Source organism: Myxine glutinosa, chromosome 5 (genome assembly GCF_964187855.1).
Source record: "Myxine glutinosa chromosome 5, kmMyxGlut1.1, whole genome shotgun sequence".
In the NCBI taxonomy this organism is placed as follows: domain Eukaryota; kingdom Metazoa; phylum Chordata; class Myxini; order Myxiniformes; family Myxinidae; genus Myxine; species Myxine glutinosa.
This window is the reverse complement of record NC_136265.1, coordinates 185,533,933-185,559,415: the sequence shown is the minus strand read 5'-3', so window position 1 is coordinate 185,559,415 and position 25,483 is coordinate 185,533,933. Positions and strand designations below refer to the sequence as shown.

The 25,483-nt window shown below is 38.6% G+C and overlaps 1 protein-coding gene across 9 annotated transcripts in view; it reads right to left on the bottom strand.

Moving 5' to 3' along the window:
• The window catches only part of LOC137413498 (neurexin-1-like), a 1,626,023-nt gene that overhangs the window by 973,209 nt on the left and 627,331 nt on the right, over positions 1-25,483 (bottom strand). For all 9 annotated transcript variants that reach the window (XM_078779254.1, XM_078779246.1, XM_078779249.1 and 6 more), the window contains one exon: positions 1,192-1,395. In XM_078779254.1, coding sequence (XP_078635380.1) covers positions 1,192-1,395 — 204 coding nt within the window. The remainder of the gene's footprint in view (positions 1-1,191; positions 1,396-25,483) is intronic.

Sequence of the window (25,483 nt, the reverse complement as noted above, 5' to 3'; positions counted from 1 at the left end):
TATGTCCTTGAGGCTGGCAGATCGATGGAAGCAGGGCTGCCGGCACACGGTCTGGTTTGGCATGTGTCGTCAACCGCAGCAGAGAAGGCGGTGCAGACAGCCGCAGAGTGACACACCGCACCTATACACACCCGCTCAGCTGGAGACCATTAAGGATAGCCCGAGGCTTGGCTGACAGAATGAAAGTAAATGTTAGTGATTTCACAGGACGGATGCCAAAACGGAAGGTCGAAATCGATGTCTGGTGTGGATGTACCATTGTGGATTTGCTTAAATAATGAATGAACGTTGATACATCGTACAAAGTCCTCATTTTATGTCTTACATGAAGACTATTGGGGCAAACGCGGAGCACGTTTTCACTAAATTGCGATCCATGGTCTCCAGCTTGGAATTCGGGGTGCCATCGTACATATTGCGTATTTGTGCAGAGCATTGTCCCTCTGTGGCCGTCTGGTTAGGGTCGCAGGTTTTGGCCATTGAAGGGTGATGACATTGGGTGAGATAGGAAAAGGGATAATGGCTCAACCTCCGATAAATTGGATCAGGATGGAAACAAGAGTGAGTGTTTGAGGTCTCCATGAGTACAGGCAGGTGTGAGCAGTGGGATTGCTGGGATGTCAAACAAGAATATCAGAAATGTGGAAATGATGCAAAAGCGACAGACAGAAAGAACTCAAATGAGAATGTCATGGAATTTTCAATACTCGATGCCTATCAGCCAAATAATAATAATGATTATGATGATCATAATAAATCAAAAGTTGATCCTGTTTTCCAAAAGCAAATGAGATGGATGAATGTGGGAATAGAGCAGCTCCGCTGGAGGAAATAACCAATGACCGTGAAAATAAGAGTTAAAAGATAATGTGAGTAAATGTGCCCAGAAGGAAAAAGGAAAGCAGTTATGTCGCCTTCAATGGGAGGAAAAACATCAACAAATTACTCTCCCGGAGGCAGTGAGGCGGGGAATGCTTAAAATTCCGTGCAGAAAATTACATGTCTGCAAAGTAGCAAACAAAGAGCAAAGCGAGATGGGGTAGCTGGAGCATCGGCATAATGCAATGTTGTGCAAAAATGGAACACCATTCCATGATGTATGTAAAGGGAGGTAGTGGCGATGAATGAGCCACAGCGGAGATGAGGACAGCATGATGCCAGTCTGTTTCATCTCGAAAAGGAAAGGCGTACCTAGGTTGACTGTGAGTTTGACCTGTGCGGAATCGAGCTCGAGGCGCAGCGTGTCTCCAGAGTCCCGTGATGTTGTGGCGAGGAGCAGACCGTATGCACGGGGAGAGTGAAACCGCAGTGCTACGTCCTCGGCCTCGGTGTGCATCACGATTGGCATCACCACCTTCATGTACATACTGCCATCGTAACTCAGAATGGAAGCCTCTGCGGGTGAAAAGAGAGCAAGGTCTCGAAAATGAGCTCAAGGATAAAGCTGCATATAGGAGGAATTCAAGCTCAGATGAGTCAAACTCACATTCATTCATTAATTCATTCATGAAGAAAAATGTTATGAGAAATCAGGTGGATATATGATTACATCACCACGACCTGTAAAGGCCATTTTTCCCCGCAGAGCAGGGGTTGCCCTTTTTTGGGCACCGTGGTCCCCTTTTTGAAGCAATGTTTTATGGCCGGATGCCCTTCCTGCCACCAACCCCGTTAGTCACCTCTTGCGACACACAGGGAATGACCAGTGATCTGGTACTCAATTTGCCGACCTCGGTAGGATGACAGGCTGAGTCAACTCCCCTTGGCGTTAATTCCGGGATTCGAACCCAGGATCCTAGGATCCCAAGCCGGCACCCTAACCGCTAAGCCAACATGACAGGCTGAGTCAACCCCCCTTGGCGTTAATTCCGGGATTCGAACCCAGGATCCTAGGATCCCAAGCCGGCACCCTAACCGCTAAGCCAACATGCCAGGCTGAGTCAACCCCCCTGGTGTTAATTCCGGGATTCGAACCCAGGATCCGAGGATCCCAAGCCGGGACCCTAACCGCTAAGCCAACATGACAGGCTGAGTCAACCCCCCTTGGCGTTAATTCCGGGATTCGAACCCAGGATCCTAGGATCCCAAGCCGGCACCCTAACCGCTAAGCCAACATGACAGGCTGAGTCAACCCCCCTGGTGTTAATTCCGGGATTCGAACCCAGGATCCGAGGATCCCAAGCCGGCACCCTAACCGCTAAGCCAACATGACAGGCTGAGTCAACCCCCCTTGGCGTTAATTCCGGGATTCGAACCCAGGATCCTAGGATCCCAAGCCGGCACCCTAACCGCTAAGCCAACATGACAGGCTGAGTCAACCCCCCTTGGCGTTAATTCCGGGATTCGAACCCAGGATCCTAGGATCCCAAGCCGGCACCCTAACCGCTAAGCCAACATGACAGGCTGAGTCAACCCCCCTGGTGTTAATTCCGGGATTCGAACCCAGGATCCGAGGATCCCAAGCTGGCACCCTAACCGCTAAGCCAACATGACAGGCTGAGTCAACCCCCCTTGGCGTTAATTCCGGGATTCGAACCCAGGATCCTAGGATCCCAAGCCGGCACCCTAACCGCTAAGCCAACATGACAGGCTGAGTCAACCCCCCTGGTGTTAATTCCGGGATTCGAACCCAGGATCCGAGGATCCCAAGCCGGGACCCTAACCGCTAAGCCAACATGACAGGCTGAGTCAACCCCCCTGGTGTTAATTCCGGGATTCGAACCCAGGATCCTAGGATCCCAAGCCGGCACCCTAACCGCTAAGCCAACACCACGCTAAGTGGATATATCAAGACTGGTGAAAATTGTAAAATTTTACCTGAGTCAAACTCAACGTCTTGTAGTAAGGAATGTCGTTTTGTACATGACACGTTAGGGTTTTTGATACACTAAGAGTAAGAAATTTCATGAAACTAAACTTTAAAAATGTTTCAGGCAAGATTACATCAAATGTTTGTGTACACCATCTCCTCTTGATGTTGATATCCCATGAGCGGTGGTCTTCATGGTATCAACTAAGATTCATGGTTTCACTGAGTTATAGCCATGTCAACGTTATTTTTTACAAAAGATGAAAAATGAAGTTACACAACAATTATTTCATTCCACACTAAATAAGAATTAAATCATCATTGTACCAGGTATTGAAAGATATTGCGAGCACCTGCTATGGGTGGAAAGTGTGCGTGTGTGTGCCATTGGGGGTTGAGGGGTGTGCGCAGTGAGACAGAAAATTCAGTGGGGGTACAGTGAGATGAAAACAGCTTCAAGATATGGCAGTAATTTCAAAGGGAACTTGAATCTAGTGTACAGTTTTGAGTTGAAATGGTTGAAGGGTTTGCTTCCTGGTTCATTACCAATGTTAAAAAAAACATTGCTCTGTGTCGATGAATGCCATGAATCACGATGCCCCGGTCACAATCTCCCCGACTCAATGAACGATATATGAAGACAAATGAAAATGCATTTCAGCCTGAAAAATTATATTCTCAGAAGCTTGGTGTACAAGGGTCTTCAAATATTTAAAACAATAAATCAAGAAGCAGCCATTGTCTTATTTTATATTTTGTCCACTTTGCTTTCTGCGGAACATCTCATTACACAGAATATTTATTGAGGTCATTGTTAAAAGTGGATGAAAATATTCTCAGAAAAACTTAGATGAAGACCTTATCATGATTCAAGAATTTCCATGACGATTTACATCATTTATTTCATTTATTTATTTATCACTATCATTTATTTATCATTTATATATTTATTTATCATTTATTTATTTACAGCATGAAGATACATGCTTTTTGAGGTCATTGAAAGTGGATGAAGATATTCTCAGAAAAACTTAGATGAAGACCTTATCATGATTCAAGAATTTCCATGACGATTTACATCATTTATTTCATTTATTTATTTATCGCTATCATTTATTTATCATTTATATATTTATTTATCATTTTTATATTTACAACATGAAGATACATGCTTTTTGAGGTCATTGAAAGTGGATGAAAATATTCTCAGAAAAACTTAGATGAAGACCTTATCATGATTCAAGAATTTCCATGACGATTTACATCATTTATTTCATTTATTTATTTATCGCTATCATTTATTTATCATTTATATATTTATTTATCATTTATTTATTTATCGCTATCATTTATTTATCATTTATATATTTATTTATCATTTATTTATTTACAGCATGAAGATACATGCTTTTTGAGGTCATTGAAAGTGGATGAAGATATTCTCAGAAAATCTTACGAGTAATTTATCAAAAAGATTGTAGCATGAATATAAGGATGAAAGAATGAAACATGACGAGGAATGTTACAAAAACAAACCTGGCAAAGCTGCTCGGATTTATTATGACACAAGTAAAAAAACATAATGATAATTTCATCGGATTTCAGGAGAAATGTTTGTGAAAGAAAGACACAAAAATTTGTGCGGATTCCATGCCCAAGTTTGGTAGCCGTTGATTACTTGGTCACTAAACAAAAGTTATTGGAGAACTAGAAAGATTCCAAGTGTAATTAATTAAATCGGTGCATATAAATTGTCAGCAAAATGTATGTATGTATCCGTCAATCAGTAGAAGGCCAACGTTCTGGAGAGAAAGAGGAAAATAAAACAATAAAATAAGACTGGTTTGCAATCATTGCATATGAAAGCAAACGGCAATCAAAAGTACCTCCATTTACCGCCTTATTGCTGGCATAACAAGTGGAGAAAATGAAGCAAATGAGTTATGGACATCATATATCACATGACTGTTTCTATTCCCGTACATGAGTGCAAGATATTTATTTCCATCTTTATTTGGGAGGCTTCTTCTCTTGTATGTGGCACAAGGCTGCAGGGTAATCTATATAATAATAGCGTAAGGACTCGACTTTGTTATCCCTTTTACGCCGCACCCAGTGACCCGATGCCCACGGCACTAATGGATTTACGATCTGCGAACCGCGCTCTTTGTTTATCACGTACAGACATACTCGAAAAATCTGAATTAGCCGACGTTGGGGCCCAAAAGCATCCGATTAACTGCCGATACGACGCCATATTACGACGCCATCGTATTGGCGTCTGCTGGGTGAAGGCGAAGCAAGCCGTCCGCTGATTGGACAGGCGAAGGCGACAGCAAGCCGTCCACTGAGTGGACAATCCCAGAGTGGTGCTATGCCGATTCCTATTACGAATCCATTCATTTTTCAAAAGTATATCGTAGCATTGTCATTTAAGTAGATTGCAATAAATACGTTGTTCATATACGCACTCTTCATTCTCATCTTTCTTCCTAACTCTTACTCGGACAAGCAAATCCCCTATGCCATCCATAATGGTACACTCTATCCATACACCACATCCTCCCTTCCGTGGATGTTCCACGGGTTTCGGCTAGTAATCATAAGAAATCTTTATTGTCCCATTTTCAGGGAAATTATTCTTAGCATCATTGGCTGAGGGTGCGGCTGTGCAGCTGATGCAATGCCCTCTGCTGGTTAGGGCAGGAATTTTTAATTTGTTCAGAGTGCCAGCGACAACTCGCCGACTCTTCGTGAAGAACACTAAAGTCATTAGCACCCACCAACTAATGCCGGCAGATGAGATGCCTCGTTTAACCTCCATCTGTGGACTAGGTTAACATCCATCAAACCCAGGCTAGACACCTTAGAGGAGAGCGTGCGTACCCAGAGGCCTTCGTGCCAGCCCTAATTTGTGAGTAGTAAGGGAATAATGTATAGGTATATGAGTTGTATAAGTGTATGTGTGTATATTAGGGTGGTCCAAAAATGCAAAAAAATCACTTATTTATCTGGATTTTGATGCTCTATTGGATTATTGTTAGAAATGGTCTAAATCATTCACCCAAAAAATATTTTGCATCTGAGTCATCTATAAACTCATACATAATATGAGTAAACTCATACATACATAATACTCATACAAATATTATACATATACACACACACACATATATATATACTAGCGTCGATACTGAGGAACGGGCTTATTTTAACTGAGGCTAATGACAGTACCTGAGTTGCTGTGTTGTCATGATTTTCACCAATCATAATACAAACAATTACTTTGTTTGTTTGTAATTCAAAACACCTCACCACCAAGTAATTTAAAACACCTCACAGCCATCAAACACATAATAAAAACACCTCACAGCCATAAAACACATAATAAAAACACCTCACAGCCATAAAACACGTAATAAAAACACCTCACCACCACGAAATTAAAAACACCTCACAGCCATCAAACACATAATAAAAACACCTCACAGCCATAAAACACATAATAAAAACACCTCACAGCCATAAAACACATAATAAAAACACCTCACAGCCATAAAACACGTAATTAAAAACACCTCACAGCCATCAAACACATAATAAAAACACCTCACAGCCATAAAACACATAATAAAAACACCTCACAGCCATAAAACACGTAATTAAAAACACCTCACAGCCATCAAACACATAATAAAAACACCTCACAGCCATAAAACACGAAATTAAAAACACCTCACAGCCATCAAACACATGATAAAAACACCTCACGGCCATAAAACACGAAATTAAAAACACCTCACCACCACAAAATTAAAAACACCTCACAGCCATCAAACACATAATAAAAACACCTCACAGCCATAAAACACATAATAAAAACACCTCACAGCCATAAAACACATAATAAAAACACCTCACAGCCATAAAACACGTAATTAAAAACACCTCACAGCCATCAAACACATAATAAAAACACCTCACAGCCATAAAACACATAATAAAAACACCTCACAGCCATAAAACACGTAATTAAAAACACCTCACAGCCATCAAACACATAATAAAAACACCTCACAGCCATAAAACACGAAATTAAAAACACCTCACAGCCATCAAACACATAATAAAAACACCTCACAGCCATCAAACACATAATAAAAACACCTCACAGCCATAAAACACATAATAAAAACACCTCACAGCCATAAAACACGTAATTAAAAACACCTCACAGCCATCAAACACATAATAAAAACACCTCACAGCCATAAAACACATAATAAAAACACCTCACAGCCATAAAACACGAAATTAAAAACACCTCACAGCCATCAAACACATGATAAAAACACCTCACGGCCATAAAACACGAAATTAAAAACACCTCACCACCACAAAATTAAAAACACCTCACAGCCATAGAACACGGAATAAAAACACCTCACCACCACAAAAATAAAAACACCTCACAGCCATAAAACACGGAATAAAAACACCTCACAGCCATAAAACACGTAATAAAAACACCTCACCACCACAAAAATAAAAACACCTCACAGCCATAAAACACGGAATAAAAACACCTCACAGCCATAAAACACGTAATAAAAACACCTCACCACCACGAAATTAAAAACACCTCACCACCACAAAATTAAAAACACCTCACAGCCATAGAACACGGAATAAAAACACCTCACCACCACAAAAATAAAAACACCTCACATAGTCTAGTAGGAAGACTAGGTCCCCCTGCACCCCCCGGAGATATACTTCTAATCAGTGTTTCTAGATTGGAAAAAATGTGTAGAAAATGACTAGCTATGGCCCCAAGCTGAAAAAATGTCCCACATACCATTTTTATGCAAATTACTGCTGCAAATTTTATGCAAAATTATGCAAATTTTATGCAAATTTTTGATGAGGAGTAGAGTTGAGGGGTCTTTGAGGGCTTCATCGAGGTGCTCTCGGTTGCAAGACTGGGTCATTCTGAGAAGCACAGCAGGGTCAGAGATCATGATGTTCTCCTCCTCAGTGAATCTCTCCATCAACAGCCTCTCCATTGCCTCACACACTGTTTTGAGGCAAAAGAGGGACTTTGCGTAGGCCTTTCCACTGAGAACACCTTTGAGAGATCCACTTGTTACTAGTTGTGCCTCAAAGAGAATCTCTGCATATCCAGAACCACGCATCTTGTGTCCAGTGAGCATCCCGATGTAGTTCATGGATGTGTGGAAGGGTCCAATCGTTACTACATGACTAGCAAATTCATTTGGCCAGCGCCAGATGATGGGAAGGGCTTTCATGCAGACACCCAGATCAAATGTATTCAGGACCCATCTCTGACCCACCTCAGCAGTTGCTGCCTCGGAACGCTTCAGTAGCTCACGAACAACTGCGTTGTCTGTGATCGGTCTGTGCCTGGTGCCTGCATGGCATGGCAATGGCCTGCAGCCTGTGCCTGGGCTAGGGGGTTTCACCTCTGCAACTGGTTCTCCCCCACCCAGCAAATCAACAGTCGACTACTGCACGCCTATCCACCAACCGATCACAGACAACGCAGTTGTTCGTGAGCTACTGAAGCGTTCCGAGGCAGCAACTGCTGAGGTGGGTCAGAGATGGGTCCTGAATACATTTGATCTGGGTGTCTGCATGAAAGCCCTTCCCATCATCTGGCGCTGGCCAAATGAATTTGCTAGTCATGTAGTAACGATTGGACCCTTCCACACATCCATGAACTACATCGGGATGCTCACTGGACACAAGATGCGTGGTTCTGGATATGCAGAGATTCTCTTTGAGGCACAACTAGTAACAAGTGGATCTCTCAAAGGTGTTCTCAGTGGAAAGGCCTACGCAAAGTCCCTCTTTTGCCTCAAAACAGTGTGTGAGGCAATGGAGAGGCTGTTGATGGAGAGATTCACTGAGGAGGAGAACATCATGATCTCTGACCCTGCTGTGCTTCTCAGAATGACCCAGTCTTGCAACCGAGAGCACCTCGATGAAGCCCTCAAAGACCCCTCAACTCTACTCCTCATCAAAAATTTGCATAAAATTTGCATAATTTTGCATAAAATTTGCAGCAGTAATTTGCATAAAAATGGTATGTGGGACATTTTTTCAGCTTGGGGCCATAGCTAGTCATTTTCTACACATTTTTTCCAATCTAGAAACACTGATTAGAAGTATATCTCCGGGGGGTGCAGGGGGACCTAGTCTTCCTACTAGACTAACAGCCATAAAACACGTAATAAAAACACCTCACCACCACAAAATTAAAAACACCTCACAGCCATAGAACACGTAATAAAAACACCTCACCACCACAAAAATAAAAACACCTCACAGCCATAAAACACGTAATAAAAACACCTCACCACCACAAAATTAAAAACACCTCACAGCCATAGAACACGTAATAAAAACACCTCACCACCACAAAAATAAAAACACCTCACAGCCATAAAACACGGAATAAAAAACACCTCACAGCCATAAAACACGTAATAAAAACACCTCACCACCACAAAAATAAAAACACCTCACAGCCATAAAACACGGAATAAAAACACCTCACAGCCATAAAACACGTAATAAAAACACCTCACCACCACGAAATTAAAAACACCTCACCACCACGAAATTGAAAACACCTCACAGCCATCAAACACATAATAAAAACACCTCACAGCCATAAAACACATAATAAAAACACCTCACAGCCATAAAACACGTAATAAAAACACCTCACCACCACGAAATTAAAAACACCTCACAGCCATAAAACACATAATAAAAACACCTCACAGCCATAAAACACATAATAAAAACACCTCACAGCCATAAAACACGTAATAAAAACACCTCACCACCACAAAAATAAAAACACCTCACAGCCATAAAACACGTAATAAAAACACCTCACAGCCATAAAACGTAATAAAAACACCTCACCACCACAAAATTAAAAACACCTCACAGCCTTAAAACACGTAATAAAAACACCTCACAGCGATAAAACACGTCATAAAAACAGCTCACCACCACGAAATTAAAAACACCTCACAGCCATAGAACACGGAATAAAAACACCTCACAGCCATAAAACACGTAATAAAAACACCTCACCACCACGAAAGTAAAAACACCTCACAGCCATAAAACACGTAATAAAAACACCTCACAGCCATAAAACACGTAATAAAAACACCTCACAGCCACGAAATTAAAAACCCCTCACCACCACGTCATTTACAAACACCTCACCACGAAGTAATTCAAAACACCTCACCACCACATAATTAAAAACACCTCATCACCAACTAATTCTAAACACTTCACCACCACATAATTAAAAACACCTCACCACCACGTAATTATAAATACCTCAACACCAATTAATTCAAAACACCTCACCACCATGTGATTTAAAAACACCTCACCACCATGTGATTTAAAAAAACCTCACCACCACATCATTTAAAAACACCTCACCACCACATAATTCAAAATACCTCACCACCAAGTGATTCAAAACCACCACAACGTTATTAAAAACACTTCACAACTACGGAGACAAAAGTTTGAGGGAGTCGTTAAGTGACAACACAGACACTGCCCAGATGTGTAGATATATAGATAAATGACTGTACCCGAGTTGCCGTTTTGTCATGGTTCAAACCAATCATAATTCAAACAATTATTTTGCACAAATGTATTTGTAATATACGTGATATCACATTTTATAAACAATTGAAGTTGAAAAAAAATATTTATTCCCAAAAAATTCCCCCCTAAAAAAAGATATATTGGAATATTTTTCAAAAAAAATACCCTTAGGACATACCCACGGGAGAGATATGTGCATTCCAGAAGTTTGGTACGATTTCACAAAAGTTTGAGAAAGTAGTTCAGTGACAACACAACACAGGACAGATGCTGCACAGATATATATATATATATATATATATATATATATATATATATATATATATATATATATATAATGTATATATATATATATATATATATATATATATATATATATATATATATATATATGTATATATATATATATGTATATATATATATATATATATATATATATATATATATATATATATATATATATATATATATATATCTAATCTATATATATATATATATATATATATATATATATCTATATCTATATATATATATATATATCTATATATATATATATATATATATATATATATATATATATCTATATATATATATATATATATATATATATATATATATATACATATATATATATAAATATATATATATATATATTGTAACGAATTTGAGAAGTGTAACGGTTTTGAGAAGTGTAACAATTTTGGAGAAAGTGTAACGAATGTGAAAAGTATGGTTTTGTTGTGTGTAACACCCTCGTAATGTAAATAATGGTCGCAGCCGTCCTCCTAGTTAATTCCATGAAACTTACACACAGGCCACGATATATCTTTTTAAATAGTTTATTTCCTTATTCTATGTAGGCTAAATATGTGTTTCCCACTAGATTGACTCTGCATTGCATCAAACGAAATAAAGCGTAGGCCCCTCCGATGATCCATGGCAGCTCAAGTGCCAGGGATTCCCCCACTTGAGCTTTGACAGCAACCGCTTTTTGCAGTACTGAACTGCTGTGCAACGTGACGGCGCCTTACCTGCAGCTGCTGACCGGTTTTCGCCATTTGCGGCCATTACGAACAAGGGGAGTGGCTAGAGAAGACGGGTCGCCCCCCTCGTCATAGGGGGGAGGAGTAAGGCGGTCCCGCTCATCCAACCCAGAACAAGGGGTTTGGCTAAGAGAGGGCGGAGCGGGAACCCCCGAGAAAGTGCGCGAAGGTTCGGTGAGAAACCAATATAAGCCGCCGCGGGACGCACTCCACTCTCTTGCTCTGACCCCGTCCTCTTGCTTGCTGTCGCTCGTTGTTGCTGGGGAGAAGGAAGACGCCTGAACGAGCAGGTGTGTGCGAGCCATCGTGCGACCAGCTGCGCTGCAGCTAAGGGGGCAGCTAAGGGGCCGCAGGCCACGAAAAGGGCGCGCCAGGCAGCAATCCACGCTGGACCCTCCATTGCCTCCCAAAACAACCATCCATCCTCAAGCCATACCTGCCTGCAATATCCCCCGTGTAAGTGTGAACGTCGTCTGTCTTGAATGTTGTCCTGGGTTTTTAAAGTAAATTGAATAGTATAAGCTAACGATTCACTGTGTATCTGCTCCTTCCATTCACTGAATATAACCGATTGCTCTCGTTGCTCTGGCTTGTGAAAATACTTAATAAATCCTGTCATTCCTCCGTACTTCTTCTTCATTATCGTTCGGGTCGCTTTAGAGGTTTCCCGATTGAATAGCGGTGGCGCGATCCGGCCAAAGTTTGGGGTAAATCGGGTTTTAGTTAGGGGAATAACTGTTCGGTCGCGGTAATACCAACCGCTCGGTCAAAATAACATCTTCAACCGCGTCCGTAACAATATATATATAGATATATATATAGATATATATATATGTGTACGTTTATATATATATATGTATATATATCTATATATATATATATATATATATAGTATATATATATATATATATATATATATATATATATATATTGTTGCGGATATGGGATTTGGATCCATCCATATCCGCTTGTAAATATTCCCCTATTTCCTCAATACTTCCCAACTATCCCCAATCCCCCATTCCCTAGTCCCATTTTCTGTAAACAACACTCTGTAGACCCGACCTTCCCCTATTTCCCCCATTAAATGTCGCATCCAGGTCCACCGCATCTCACGTAGACAACTATAGGACATCTTGCTAGTTATTCTTAGTCAATGTCAGTTAAGGACTCGTTTCCATTAATTCTGACTCTTCGTTGCACCAGAATGTGATTGTATGGCACCGTTAGGAAGTTTAGGACCTCCCAATACCTCCCCGCAGCTCTTCCTCACGGTTCAACAACAACAACAACAACAACGGCGGCGGCGCGGGGAGTGTGTGTCCTCACTCCGGCTTGGTTGGTAGGGGGTGTTGGGAGTGCACCATGCCTGTCCAACGAGCCGCCATCGAGCATGTGCTCGACGGGGTTACCAGGTAGGGGCTCGCTGTCAGCTCCTCATCAAGGGCGGAGCCCGGTAACCCCCGCACCCAATAGAAGCGGCGGACCGATCCCATCTGGGGCGGAGCCAACGAGCCGAGGGCGTGTCACTCCCCGCTGAGCATGCGCAGAAAGAGGGAGGTGACGTAAGATGCGCGCAGAGCTGAAGGAGAAAGGACGCACCCTCCGAGCGCCGAGAGACCTCCCAAAGACTGAGCTGTATCCTGTCCCTGAGCCAAGGTGCACCTTGTGCTATCGACTGCCTGTCCTTCCCTGCCATCAATCCCTGTGTAAGTCAGTCTTGTTCTGTTTGTCTGTGGTCTGTCTGGGATAGATAAGATTGTGTCTAAGTGCCTATCTCTTCTGTGTCTTTACCTCATTACCTTGTAATCTACCCCTTTTCTCCACCACCAATTATATCCACCTCCGGAGGTCTTGAGAACTGTACCCCTTGTGTCGTTTCATTTATCCCAGTCGTTGTGTCCTTTCCAAATCATTGATTTAGCATAGCGTGACTTGGTCAACGTCGGGTGGAATCGGGTGAGTTGGGGAAGAATCGGGGGAATTGTTAGGTCGTGGCAATACCACCGCTCGGTAAATAACATCTAATCCGCGATCCGTAACAACTGGTGTCGAGGAGTGAGATCGGACCCGAAGCGTGCTTAACACGCTCAAAATTATAAGTAACCGAAATTTGTTTTGTTTTAAAATAAAAACCCGAATTTTGAAAGTCGCGCTATGGCGGATCAAGACGGCTGGGTTCCGGTAGAGGAGAGTGAGGCAGGGTCGATCCAGGACCAAATTGAGGGACAAGAGGAGAGCGAAGCAGTGAGGGCGGCAGGTTCGCAAAATGGCGTCCTCGCGCACGAGGTTGCGGGCGCGCAAAATGGCGCCTCGCACATGGCTACGGCGGCCGCACCCGCTGCACAAGTGGGAGGGATGGCCCAAATGCAGGCCCTCATGGAGCAATTTATGGTACAAATGCAGGCGTCCCTCAACCTGCAGAAGGACGATACGAGGGCTAATAGTGAGCAAATGAGGGCTGATAGTGAGCGATTGGGTGAGCGATTGGAGGGCCAAATGGGGGTAATGAGGGACGAAGCGAGGAGTACCGGTGAGGCGTTAGACAATGGGATAAAAGAGGTAAAGAATGGGTTAACGGGGGTAGAAAACAGAATGGCCGCTCAAGAGAATCAAATGGAAGGGATGAAAAAGGGGTTAGAGGGGTTAGAAAACAGTATGGAAGGCAAATTGAGGGACATGAGGGACCAAGCAGAAAGGGAAGTTAAAAAAATGGGGCAGCAGATAGAGGGGGTCAGAATGGGGGTAGAAACTAAATTGGATGCTCACAGGGAGGAAATGGAGCAGATGAGGGTGGCATCTGGGCAGGAGATGCAAGTGATGGGAGAAGAGATCAGAAGAGGTGTGAGTGAGGAGGTCGGAGGAGTGCGCGAGGAGGTGAGGCACTGTAAGGAGCGCATGGAGAAGGAGGTGAGAAAGGGTAAAATTGCAAGGTGGTATAGAGGAGTTGACGCTGGGAGTAGAACAACTGACGGAGGGACAAAAAGAACTAACGGAGCAGGTTCAAAGGAACACTGCGGTACTAGGAGGGTTAAGAGCGACACAAAACGACATAAAAAATGACTTGATAGCGACACAGAGGCAATGTCAGATGGTACGTGAGGGACTGACAACGAGGTTGGACGAGGTGATAGAGGTAATGGAGACGAAGGACCGGCAGGTGAGGACGCACATAGAAACGGTCAACGCACATAGACGCACAAACGCCTTAGAGGACGAACTTGAGGAGACGCACCGGGAAATAAAAGAGGTGAAGCAGAAATTAGAAGAAGTGGAAGAAGGGGTGAGCGAAATTAAGAAGCGACGGAGAGGGGATAAGAAAGAAATAAAAGAGGAGGTAAAAGAATTGGTCCAAAGTCTGTGTTCGGATCGTGATGATGTGCTCATTAACCGGATGAGGGATTCGCAGGTGATGGAGGAGAAGCGAAGAGAAAGAGGACCCGGTGTAAGTGGTGACCAATATGGTCGTGCGTATGATGCGCCAGGTGCTTTAAGAAGCTTGGGGGTCGAGATGGACCCGGGTGTTCGTGAGAGGCCGTTGGTGAAGGGTGCGACAGGTCTGGTGTGCGAAAAAGGAGGTGTGCGAGAAAGTCCGACTCTGGGGTGTGTGAGGAAAAAGTGCGTGCCAAGGAGTGAGGGTGCTGTCGAGAGTGAGTCGGTCGTAGCGCGTGTGCGAGGGAGCACATGGAAGCGCGTAGTGAGGAGTGTTACGGAGGGTGTAAAGGGAGAATGCACGCCTGGGGTGAGTGTTACAGAGGATGTAACGGGAGAGGGTGTGCGAGAAAGATGTGTGACGGACAGGTGCATGGGGAAAGAGTGCGCTGTCAAAAGTAAGGAAGAGTGTACACCTGTGGTGAGTGTTACAGAGGGTGTAACGGGAGAGTGTGCGCGAGAAAGGGGTGTAACGGACGGGTGCATGAGGAAAGAGTGCGCTGTCGAGAGTAAGGGTGAGTGCGCTGTCAAGAGTGGAGGTGAGAGTAGTAAGAGTGACACGGAGCGTGAGTTGGTTGTGACAGGTGAGCGAGGATGTACACCTGGAATGGAAGGATGCACACCTGGAATGGTAGAGCGTGTGTGGGAATGCACACTAGTAGGTGATAAATGTTGCTTCTGGGACACCTCCGTTTAACATGGGAAATCCCTATCTAATGTCATTTACCCCCCTGTTTTAAAAAAAATCATAAACACCTCTATTTCTCCCTCTATGAACCTATAATCCTTCTCGCCTTATGAACCTATAATCCTTCTCGCCTTATGAACCTATAATCCTTCTCACCTTATGAACCTATAATCCTTCTCGCCTTATGAACCTATGATTTTCTTCCTTTATGAACCTATAATCCTTCTAGCCTTATGAACCTATGATCATTCTCACTTCCATGTAAATTTTACCCTATTCCCCCCACTACCCCCTTAATGTAGTTCCTTAGACCACTCTGCTAATGAGCCTATAAATATATTATCTCTTTCTAACTTTTTTAAGAGTTCCATTCTCCTATAGAACTCATCCCCATCAAGTATATTTATAAAGTATACAGGTTCCTTAACCTTTTGTTGTGAAAGTATAAAGTGGTATGTTTCACGGAGGGTTCTTGTTTGACCTCCTCCTCTCCCACATACCATTTTAAAATTATAATATTTATTATCCGATTGATAACCATTAAAGTTCTCACTCCACTCTAATATATTTTTCTTCCCACCCTCCATTACCCCACTTAACAAATGAATACGTTTATCCGTCTTGAGAACCTTCTGACCAGTGATTCTCTCAACCTCTTGAATCTGATATTTTTCACATTCGTTATGTTTTCCATTTATATACCAAGGTTGATTACACCTCCACTCTTTAGTCTGGTTGATACTTGGTTCTATCATTTATATAATAGTAAAAAAGGTGGCGGTAGCCCGTTAAAATCCCTAACCCCCCTTTTTAACTTATCACTTATATATATATATATATCTTATATACTTATATAACCATAAGGGAGACGATCAATTCCATTTTCTAAAATAAACCTCTTATCATCAAAAGCCCCCAATGCTTTCTTATGTGTGGGCGGGGTCTGTGTGGGTGTGGTCTGTGTGGGTGTGGTCTGTGTGGGTGTGGTCTGTGTGGGTGGGGTCTGTGTGGGTGGGGTTTGTGGGTGGGGTCTGTGTGGGTGTGGCTTATGATTTTTTTTTTTTTATTATTATTTTTTATTACTACTAATTAAATTAGCTAATCTGGGTGGATGAAAGTATGGATGGTTGTTGTTTAATGAATTATCAGTTTTGTTTTTTGTAATTCTTGTGAGTAAAATGAACCCAAGATTTCTTCCCAATTCATATCATATAATTTGTAAGTCCAAGGCATAGTATCCATTACATCAACGATTTTGAATAATTCATTAGTCCATCTCTTTGTATAACCTTTCTCAAAATGACTTTTCCATCTGTATATTCTTACAATATCACCAACTTTGAACTTGGGCTTTCTCAAATTAATCTCCTTTTCATATTCTAATTTTGTAAATGTTTCTGATGGTTTTGATTTTGTTGATGAATGAACTGTATTATTGTAATTATCTACAATATCCTGAATAAAATACACCCATTTTTGGGAACCGAGTTGTGTGAATTTTTTATATAATTTCTCTTTTAAAGTACGATTAAAACGCTCAATAACAACTGCTTTTCCTTCATTAAAGGTGCTGTATAATTTAATACCCTCCCCCTTAAGAAATTTCATAAATATTTTGTTATAGAACTCTGTTCCCTCATCGGTCCACAGTTTCTTTGGTTTTCTTTTACTTTTATTAAATATCTGTTGGAAGGCTAACTTCAGAGTATAACCTCTCTTGTTTTTCAAAGGAACAACCCAAGCAAATCTACTCCTCAAATCAATAACGGTTAAAGCATACTTGTATCCCTTATCATTTTTTAGTTCGATTAAATCAGCGGACCATATGTGGTCGGTGTATTTAGAATAAACTTTCCTTCTTTTAAACTTTGTGATTATAGGTTTATGTAATTCATCAGCCAAAAGCTCCTCAGTCTTGATGACATCATGAGAGCCTAATAGTTTTTTGAGGGTGAATAACCAAGGCCAAGTTTCAATTTAGCATTTATCAAATTTCTCACAATAAACCTATCAACTTTCTCTCTCAACGTTGGATTTTGTATCAAAGACAAATTATACAACATTTCTCTGTCGGCTTTATGTTTTTCAGTCAATGTAGTGGTTTTCCCATAAGCAATATCATGCTTCATACACACTTCATCAACCCTATTTGTAGGTTTAGACCAAGGTTTAGGATTGTCAGCCTCATCTAATCTTTTATCCAAGTTTGTTCCTGGGCCACAGAAAGAATACCCTGGAAGGTGTAATTCCCCTGGAATTCCAGTTGTTGTAAATTTGCTACCTGACAAAAACTTTTGTATGTCTCCTCCACTTTTAGGAGAGATGAATTGACACTTTTTAGAACCACACACTTGACATATTCCTTTTTGATAAACTCTATTATTTTTAGCTTTAACATAAGAGATATTTTTAGATTTAGTTTTCTTTTTACATTTGAGACAATAACTCATATTTATTTATGAGAAAAAGTTCTACATAGTGCCAAAACCTTTTTGGTTTTCAACATATACATTTCTATCTTGATTTTTAAAACATAAAGAATCCTTAGAAATGACTTCACTCTCTCCTCCATTTATTTACAAATAAAACTAACTAAAGTCAATAACACCAACATCATCAACTATATGTTGTATATCTGCGCTCTGAATTCATTATAGCAAATTTAAAAACCAATAAGTTCGGAAGAGTCATTAATTCTTTATTTTCCTCTTCAGTGCGTTGAGATTTATTTATTTGTCGTAATACCTTCAATCTTTCATTAATCTCAGGAATGGTCATATTTTTATATTTTTCCTCCCTCTCCTCCTCCTCCTTTTTCTCCCTTTACTCCCTCTCCTCCTTCTCCTTTTTCTCCCTTTCATCCTTCTCCTCCTTCTCCTTTTCCTCCCTCTCCTCCTTCTCCCTTTCCCCCTTCTCCTCCTTCTCTCTTTCCTCCTTCTCTTCTTCAACTCCTTCCTCCTTCTCTTCTTCAACTCCTTCCTCATCCCTTGCTACCCTTGAGTTTGAACCCCAAAGAATATTATACATATACTCATCTGGATTTTGAGATATTCTTGTATCTATAATTATTTTTCTCATAATAGGATACCAATAAGATTTGTTGACGATTTCTAAAAGAGTTTTATATTTCATAACTTTGAGAAGTTCATTTTTATTTAATATTTTAAACAAGTCTCTATTTGTGGGTTTAACAATATCAGTATAAGGCCAGTTTTTAATGACAAAATTCCCATGTATATGCTCCAAATCATAAGGTATGTAATACCGAGCACCCTTTTCTTGTAGGTATCCTTGAATACAAAAATTATAATTCTCTTGTAGTCTTCTTCCTGCCATTTATGTATCAGAAATATATGTGAGATTAATATTATGACAGGTAATACCACCCCATCTTCCCACTACCAAATCGGTTTGTATTCCTCGGCTTTCTATCCTTATCTCATTACCTTCCTTCTTTGTCATGCGAACCATCGCTATACTATCATATATTTTTATTTTCTTAAAATCACGTATTTGTTGTTTACTAATTGTACTTCCACATAAATCCTTATCTTCACCAAGTGGATAATATTCTTCTTTACGAGACTGATTTAAATCATGTAGGTCTTCTATGTTTATTGAAAAAGACCAATTATACCCTAAATCAGACATATCATACCCCCATTTATTAATTCGCATATTAACTAAATGTCCTTCTTTATAAAATTTAATTGTAAGCAGGTAGTTAAATTCAATGAGGAAAGGTGTATGGTCAGTATAACCAGGTGTTGTGGTTGTAAATTTTACTTGTTTCACAAAACGTGCTGTTTTCTTTAAAGATATATATTGTGATAAATCACTGAATCTAATCAAGTCATTCGCATCTGTAGGGTTTGGATAATTGATTAATTTATAAGTATTCTTCATATTAATATTTTTACTTACACTATATTTTTGTCGTTCAGCCTGTGCCTTTGTATAATAATTTGATAAATCAATATCCTGAGAGGATTTTCCAAAGATAGAACCATCTTTTCCAACATAGGTCATTTATATTAGATAAAAAATGATATCATAAAAATTTTCATTATTGTTGAGTTGAAATAATACATATAAACATAATTGGCCACAACATTTAGAATTAATTTCTTGAACTTGGAATGTTTGATAAACACCATTCTGTAAGAATTGTATTACTTCAACAGGTGGTGGCATACCATAACTATCAAAATAATATTTATCCTGACTATTATGAATACAAACCCAATGAGAACCATTCTGTGTGTCTAAATTCATAATAATATTCTTTGTATTCTTATTTATATGTATTAATTCATCTCTCATACAAATAACCACATTATCAATTTTTAGTGTTTTACAATACTTAGCTAGTTCTATATTTGACGTTGTATTCTTTCCAAATTGTTTAAACCATTTATCCATTTATTTATGAGAAAGATACAATCCATTACCCCGTTTAGTTAGTTTAACACCCGCTTGAGCGATAGAGGAAAGCATATCTCCAACCAACAATCTAGCTTTATCAGGTAGACTTTCAAGTTTTTGAGCAAAATCTACAATTACACCACTTCCACTAATTTGTTTCTCCAACTCCTTGTTATGTCTTTCCAATTCTTTTTGAGCTTTTAGTTGTGCCTTCCTTTCGTTAGCAGTTTTTACCGCTGCTGAAATACCACCAGTCAATGCTCCCGCCGCACTTAAACCAGCAAATAAAGGAATTAGAAACGGGAGAAATCCTCCTCTTGACTCGTCTATTGAATATTTCTTTAACATAGGTTTCGTCATTTTAATTTTAAGTGATCCAACATCATTTAGTGTTTTTACTTGTGTGTGTGTGAGTAAAACATCAATTCTTACAGCTCCTTTTCTTTGAATTGTATTAACATTAATAATACAAGGCTTTTGATTTTGAATACAAGATGTTAATTTATTAAGATTGATTTGATTAACATATACCCCTACCATTTATTTATGAGAAAAAACCTATGTGATATTAATCATAACACCATTATCTGTATTAATCTGTAATTCTGTTTCCTCCAAAAGCAAACAATAAGCATCAACTTCTTCATTCTCCCCTCTTTCAATGTATAGAGAAGTATCCACTCGATTAGACTTTATAGTTTCCTTTTGAGAACTCAGGTCAATTGCGTAGATTGTATATAAACCTTTAAATGCAACCATATCCAAAATAGGATCATTATTACCATTACTTTCACACACTTTTTGGTAGGACTTGTAGGCTTCCGCATAATCATTTTTTTCCCAATCAATTTCCAATCTATCTCGCGGATAAAATGTCCCATCAAGAGAAACCCGAAGTTGTTTCACCTTAGCATTATCACTCAGGGCATTATTCTTATTAGTACCGTCCTCTCCATCTGGTTTCTTAAAAATGAGCCATAGGTATCGTGGCTTTCCTTCAAGAACACCCAAATTCCAAGTGTAGGTAGTGTGTTCCAGTTTAACGTGTTGACATCTTCTTTTAAGGTATGATACATTTAGCGGTTTCTTTGAGTTAAGTCTTCTATTTAACATCTCTTCCGTTTTAAGATTAGGAGTATATTCACTAATATACCAACACAAATCATTAATAACAAATTTATTATTGTCGCCAAAAGCATTTTCAACCCCAAAAAGCAACCTATTTACATTATCATTCCTTTGTAGTTGAAATCTAATTTTAAGCCCATACAAAACTTTATCATAATCACAAAATCCAAATATACCTTTCAGAGGTACTGCTACCGTAAAACTATTCTCTGCTTTTGCGTCATCATTATACATTGACTTCCTTTGACTATAACCAGGGTCTGCGTTTGTTCCTGTTGACATATCAGGAATAAAACCTTCAACAGCTCCCTTACCCATTCTATCACTAAATGAATATAGTGTAAATTTCATCATTTCAGATGTAGCAGAGACATAATCAACCGCTTCAACCTCTTGTGTTCCAATATACAGGCGGACACTGTCAAACATTTTCCAGAAGAAATCATTTACGAGTGTAGCATTAGTATTATTCGCAGCCTTAGTGAATTTAAATTTACACAGCAAGAAACTATCAGCTATATTCAAGTAAGTTTGTTGATTATTTATTTCAAAACTTTTTGTTCCGTTTGAATTCCAGTCTGTTCCTGTTATAGCATTTACCTTAAAATAGTCTTCCTTTTTAGTGGAGTTTGAAATGATAATCGTATCATCCAAATCATAGATACTATCAATCGCTTCCATACTTGTATTTATATAGCATTAAAATTGTTGAAACCCTGACCCAAGTATTTTAATGATTTTTTGTCGTTCTTGTGAAGATAGTTGAGTTTTACCTTTTTTAATTTCTTTGATTGCTTGTAATTTATGAGACTCCTTTTGAGCATCTTTTATACTCTTTATAGCACCCGCAACTGAGCCCACGGCAGAAGCAGTTGAACCAATTAGGTCTTTATGTTTAAGGATGGTTGAACCAATACCCATTAGAGTATCAATTATCCCATCTCCTTTATTTCTAAATTGATGTCCCACACCCCGTTGTCTCTTTGGTTTATAGTATCCTCTCCCAAGAAACATACCTTCACCCTTATAGTATGGTGAAAGGAACATCCCATCCCCTGTAATTATTTTATATTTTCCCAACTCGTGTTTTCTCACAATAACCATTATTTATTTATTGAAAAACTTCACGTAGGTGAATTCTGATGGATATAATTTCATCATTAAAGGATATCATACGATTATCTTGGTCGGTTATCCTAAAATTTACTCTGTATATGGTTTTTCCTGACACAGGTAAATAGACAAGATTTTTTGGTTCCATATTAAATTTATAACCAATCGGGGTTGAGTATGCGCTGAATGAAAATATTGTATTTGTTCTTATTCCATCGTTATAAGCACCATCAATCAAATCACAATGAATTAATACTGAATTTATACCGGAGGATATTTGAATGACATTATCACTGTAAGACGTCCCGTTAGTTTCAACCTTTTTTGAAGAGAAACCCAATAGCTCTCTAAACGATTTTTCAATGGTGAAATCAACTTTATAATTATTTTTAAGTTTAATAGTTGATTTTGAAGTGTGTTTTTGAATATCTATTACAATATTTTTTGGTTCATCACCTTTTTCTTTCATAAGGCGAGAGACTTCTGAAGATATTTGAGAAATCTCGTAAGCACCGGGTGAAACGGTTATAGTTTTATATCCACTTCCTGGATTATAACTAAACTTGTTGTTTTTCTCTGTGATATTAAACAAGGTATTATAAGTCTCCATTGACAACAAAGAAGCCTCATATTCTTTTTTGGGGTCAAGTTGTAGTGGGTAAGGGAATGAAGCTGTGTAATCGCTCGTTGTGAAATTAAAACTAAGAATTGTGCTTCTCATCTTATTTAATATCTAATAAAATATCTTTGTATTGACATTTATTAATTATTTTCATATTCATCAACTGATCTAAAATGGCGGATGCTTCATTAAAACAATTGTTGTTTCCAGCCTTCTTACTACCTAACAACAATAATAACCTATTAACTAATTGTGATGGGTCATTTGGAAGAAAACTAACACCCGAACCAAGCTTACTTAAAGCATCAATAATATGTTTCTCCTTCTCATTCTTCTTACTTTTACCAGCAACAGAAACTCCATAATCAAGTGTGTTTAGCAACTCAATATACTCTCTATCTTCCTCTCTTTCCATTTCAAGCGGTTCATCAAAATAAGGTGAATTAGAATGTCCATCTTTTGTTAGAAGAAACATTAATCTTGGGGTTAATTCAACATTTGGTTGGTCAGAACTTAAGAACACCAATTTATCATTAAATATCAATAACTTTTCTTTCACAAGATGGAACTGTGCTGGTTCTTCTGTTGGAATGAGACCTGCTCTGGTTTTTGAACCCTTCAAATATTCATTGTTTTGAAGAGCTTCTACAATATAATTGGAAAGTTTATTTACCTTCTCAAGATGCCGAAATAATCCTTCATCATCATATTCTAATTCTCCAAGTTCTTGCTCTGTCATTTGACTAAAATCTTTGAGCATTTGAAATTTTTTTGGAGTAAATTCTACCATGGGAACTGTAGGTGAAATCGTTTGTTGAGTTTTTAAAAGTGGTTTAAAAAATTTCTCTTGTTTTCTTTCAAAGGCTTCTTCACCAGTTAGTTTCTGTCTCCTTTTCTTCTTTATGTCTTCCTGTTGCTTTACAACTTTTGAAAGCAACTCTTGATGTTCTTTAAACTTTCTTACTCTTTCTTCGGTATTCATTTTCTGTATTTATTTATTGAAAAATATCATTTAGTATCTCATCTTGTTTCACAACAATATATTTATATTTTCCGATCGTGTGTTTCATATTATTTTCAAATTCCTTCTTACTACGTAATGTAGAACAATTATCTCTCCAAAAATTATTTGTATCTATTGAATTTAACTTAAATAAAATAAAAGTATTAGCATTGTTTCTTATTGAGCGCCGAGGGAGTTGAAAATATGACTGACTAAGATAAATACAATTACAAGAAGAATGTCTCCCTCTTGTATAGTAGCTATCCATTACTGTTTGGTTTCTCTCATTAACACAATCATCAAAGATAACGAGGTTCTTTTTTGATTTATCTAAATCTTGAGGTGAAGGTATATCATCCGTATTATCACTGAGAATACAAGTTATGGGTTTTAGTTTTGATTTTGATTTCTGTGTATCACAAAATAATTGTATTATATCATCAATATTATAATCATTTAGTTTGTTTTGAAGTTTAAATAAACCGATAATGTCTTCCTTTTTAAGACCCGCATTAAAACCCTGTGAGAGTAGTTGATACTCAGGTTGAAAACTTGACTTTGTAAAAATTATTAAATTATCATAATCTAAAAAATTAGGACTAAGGAGCATCTTTAAAAGTAAACAGGTTTTTCCACATCCGCTTGAACCGACTATTAGACATCTCAATGAATTTGGAAGATTTTTATGGTTATTAAATTTTATCTTATTTTCCCAAACAGGTAAAAAATCATTCATTTATATATTTGGAAAACAAGTCATCTAACTTTTTTTGAGTTTTTTGAGAAACTCTATATTTTATCCTGAGTTCAGGTTTAATTTCAAAATAATCCATTATTTTGTTTATATAGTATCTTGTATTAACATTTCCATTAAAATTATTTTGAATAATAAATATCATTAAACCCTTATACATTTCCTCAATACAAATAGTCTCTTCCCTTGTAAGAAATGGTGTATTATCCCCATAATACTTAACATTCATCTCTCTTATTAATCTTGTAAAGTAATTCATTTTTGGTTCTAATTTAAAAGAGTTATATATTTTTCTATATTTTTTATTATCATTAATTAGAAGATAATCACAGAAAATACATTGTTTATATGCTTCTGATTCTGTATTAAGCCCCACTCTACCACAAGCCGGACAATTCTCTAATTTATCATATGGAGAGTCTGGAAATTCTAAATATCCTTCAGAATTTATCATATTTATATAGTAAAATTATACTTAAAACAAAGTGCCTTTTTTAGAGGCTTTTTTAAAGATGAAACTGTGCTTAAAGTAAAACACCTTTGAGCTTTTCAACTCGTTTTATGTATATAACTTTACTTAAACTAAACGCAAATTTATTAGCTAATAAATACAATGTTTCAAAACACAAAAGACAAATTTCAATCAATCTCTACTTCGGTGGAAGATATAGAAAAATATGTCAAAGATGTTAAATTGAACAAAGATAAATATGGAAATTTTTGGATTAAACCCATAATGGAGAATAACATGTGTCCTTTTATTAAATTTACAGGACAAGCTATGTTAATTAATAA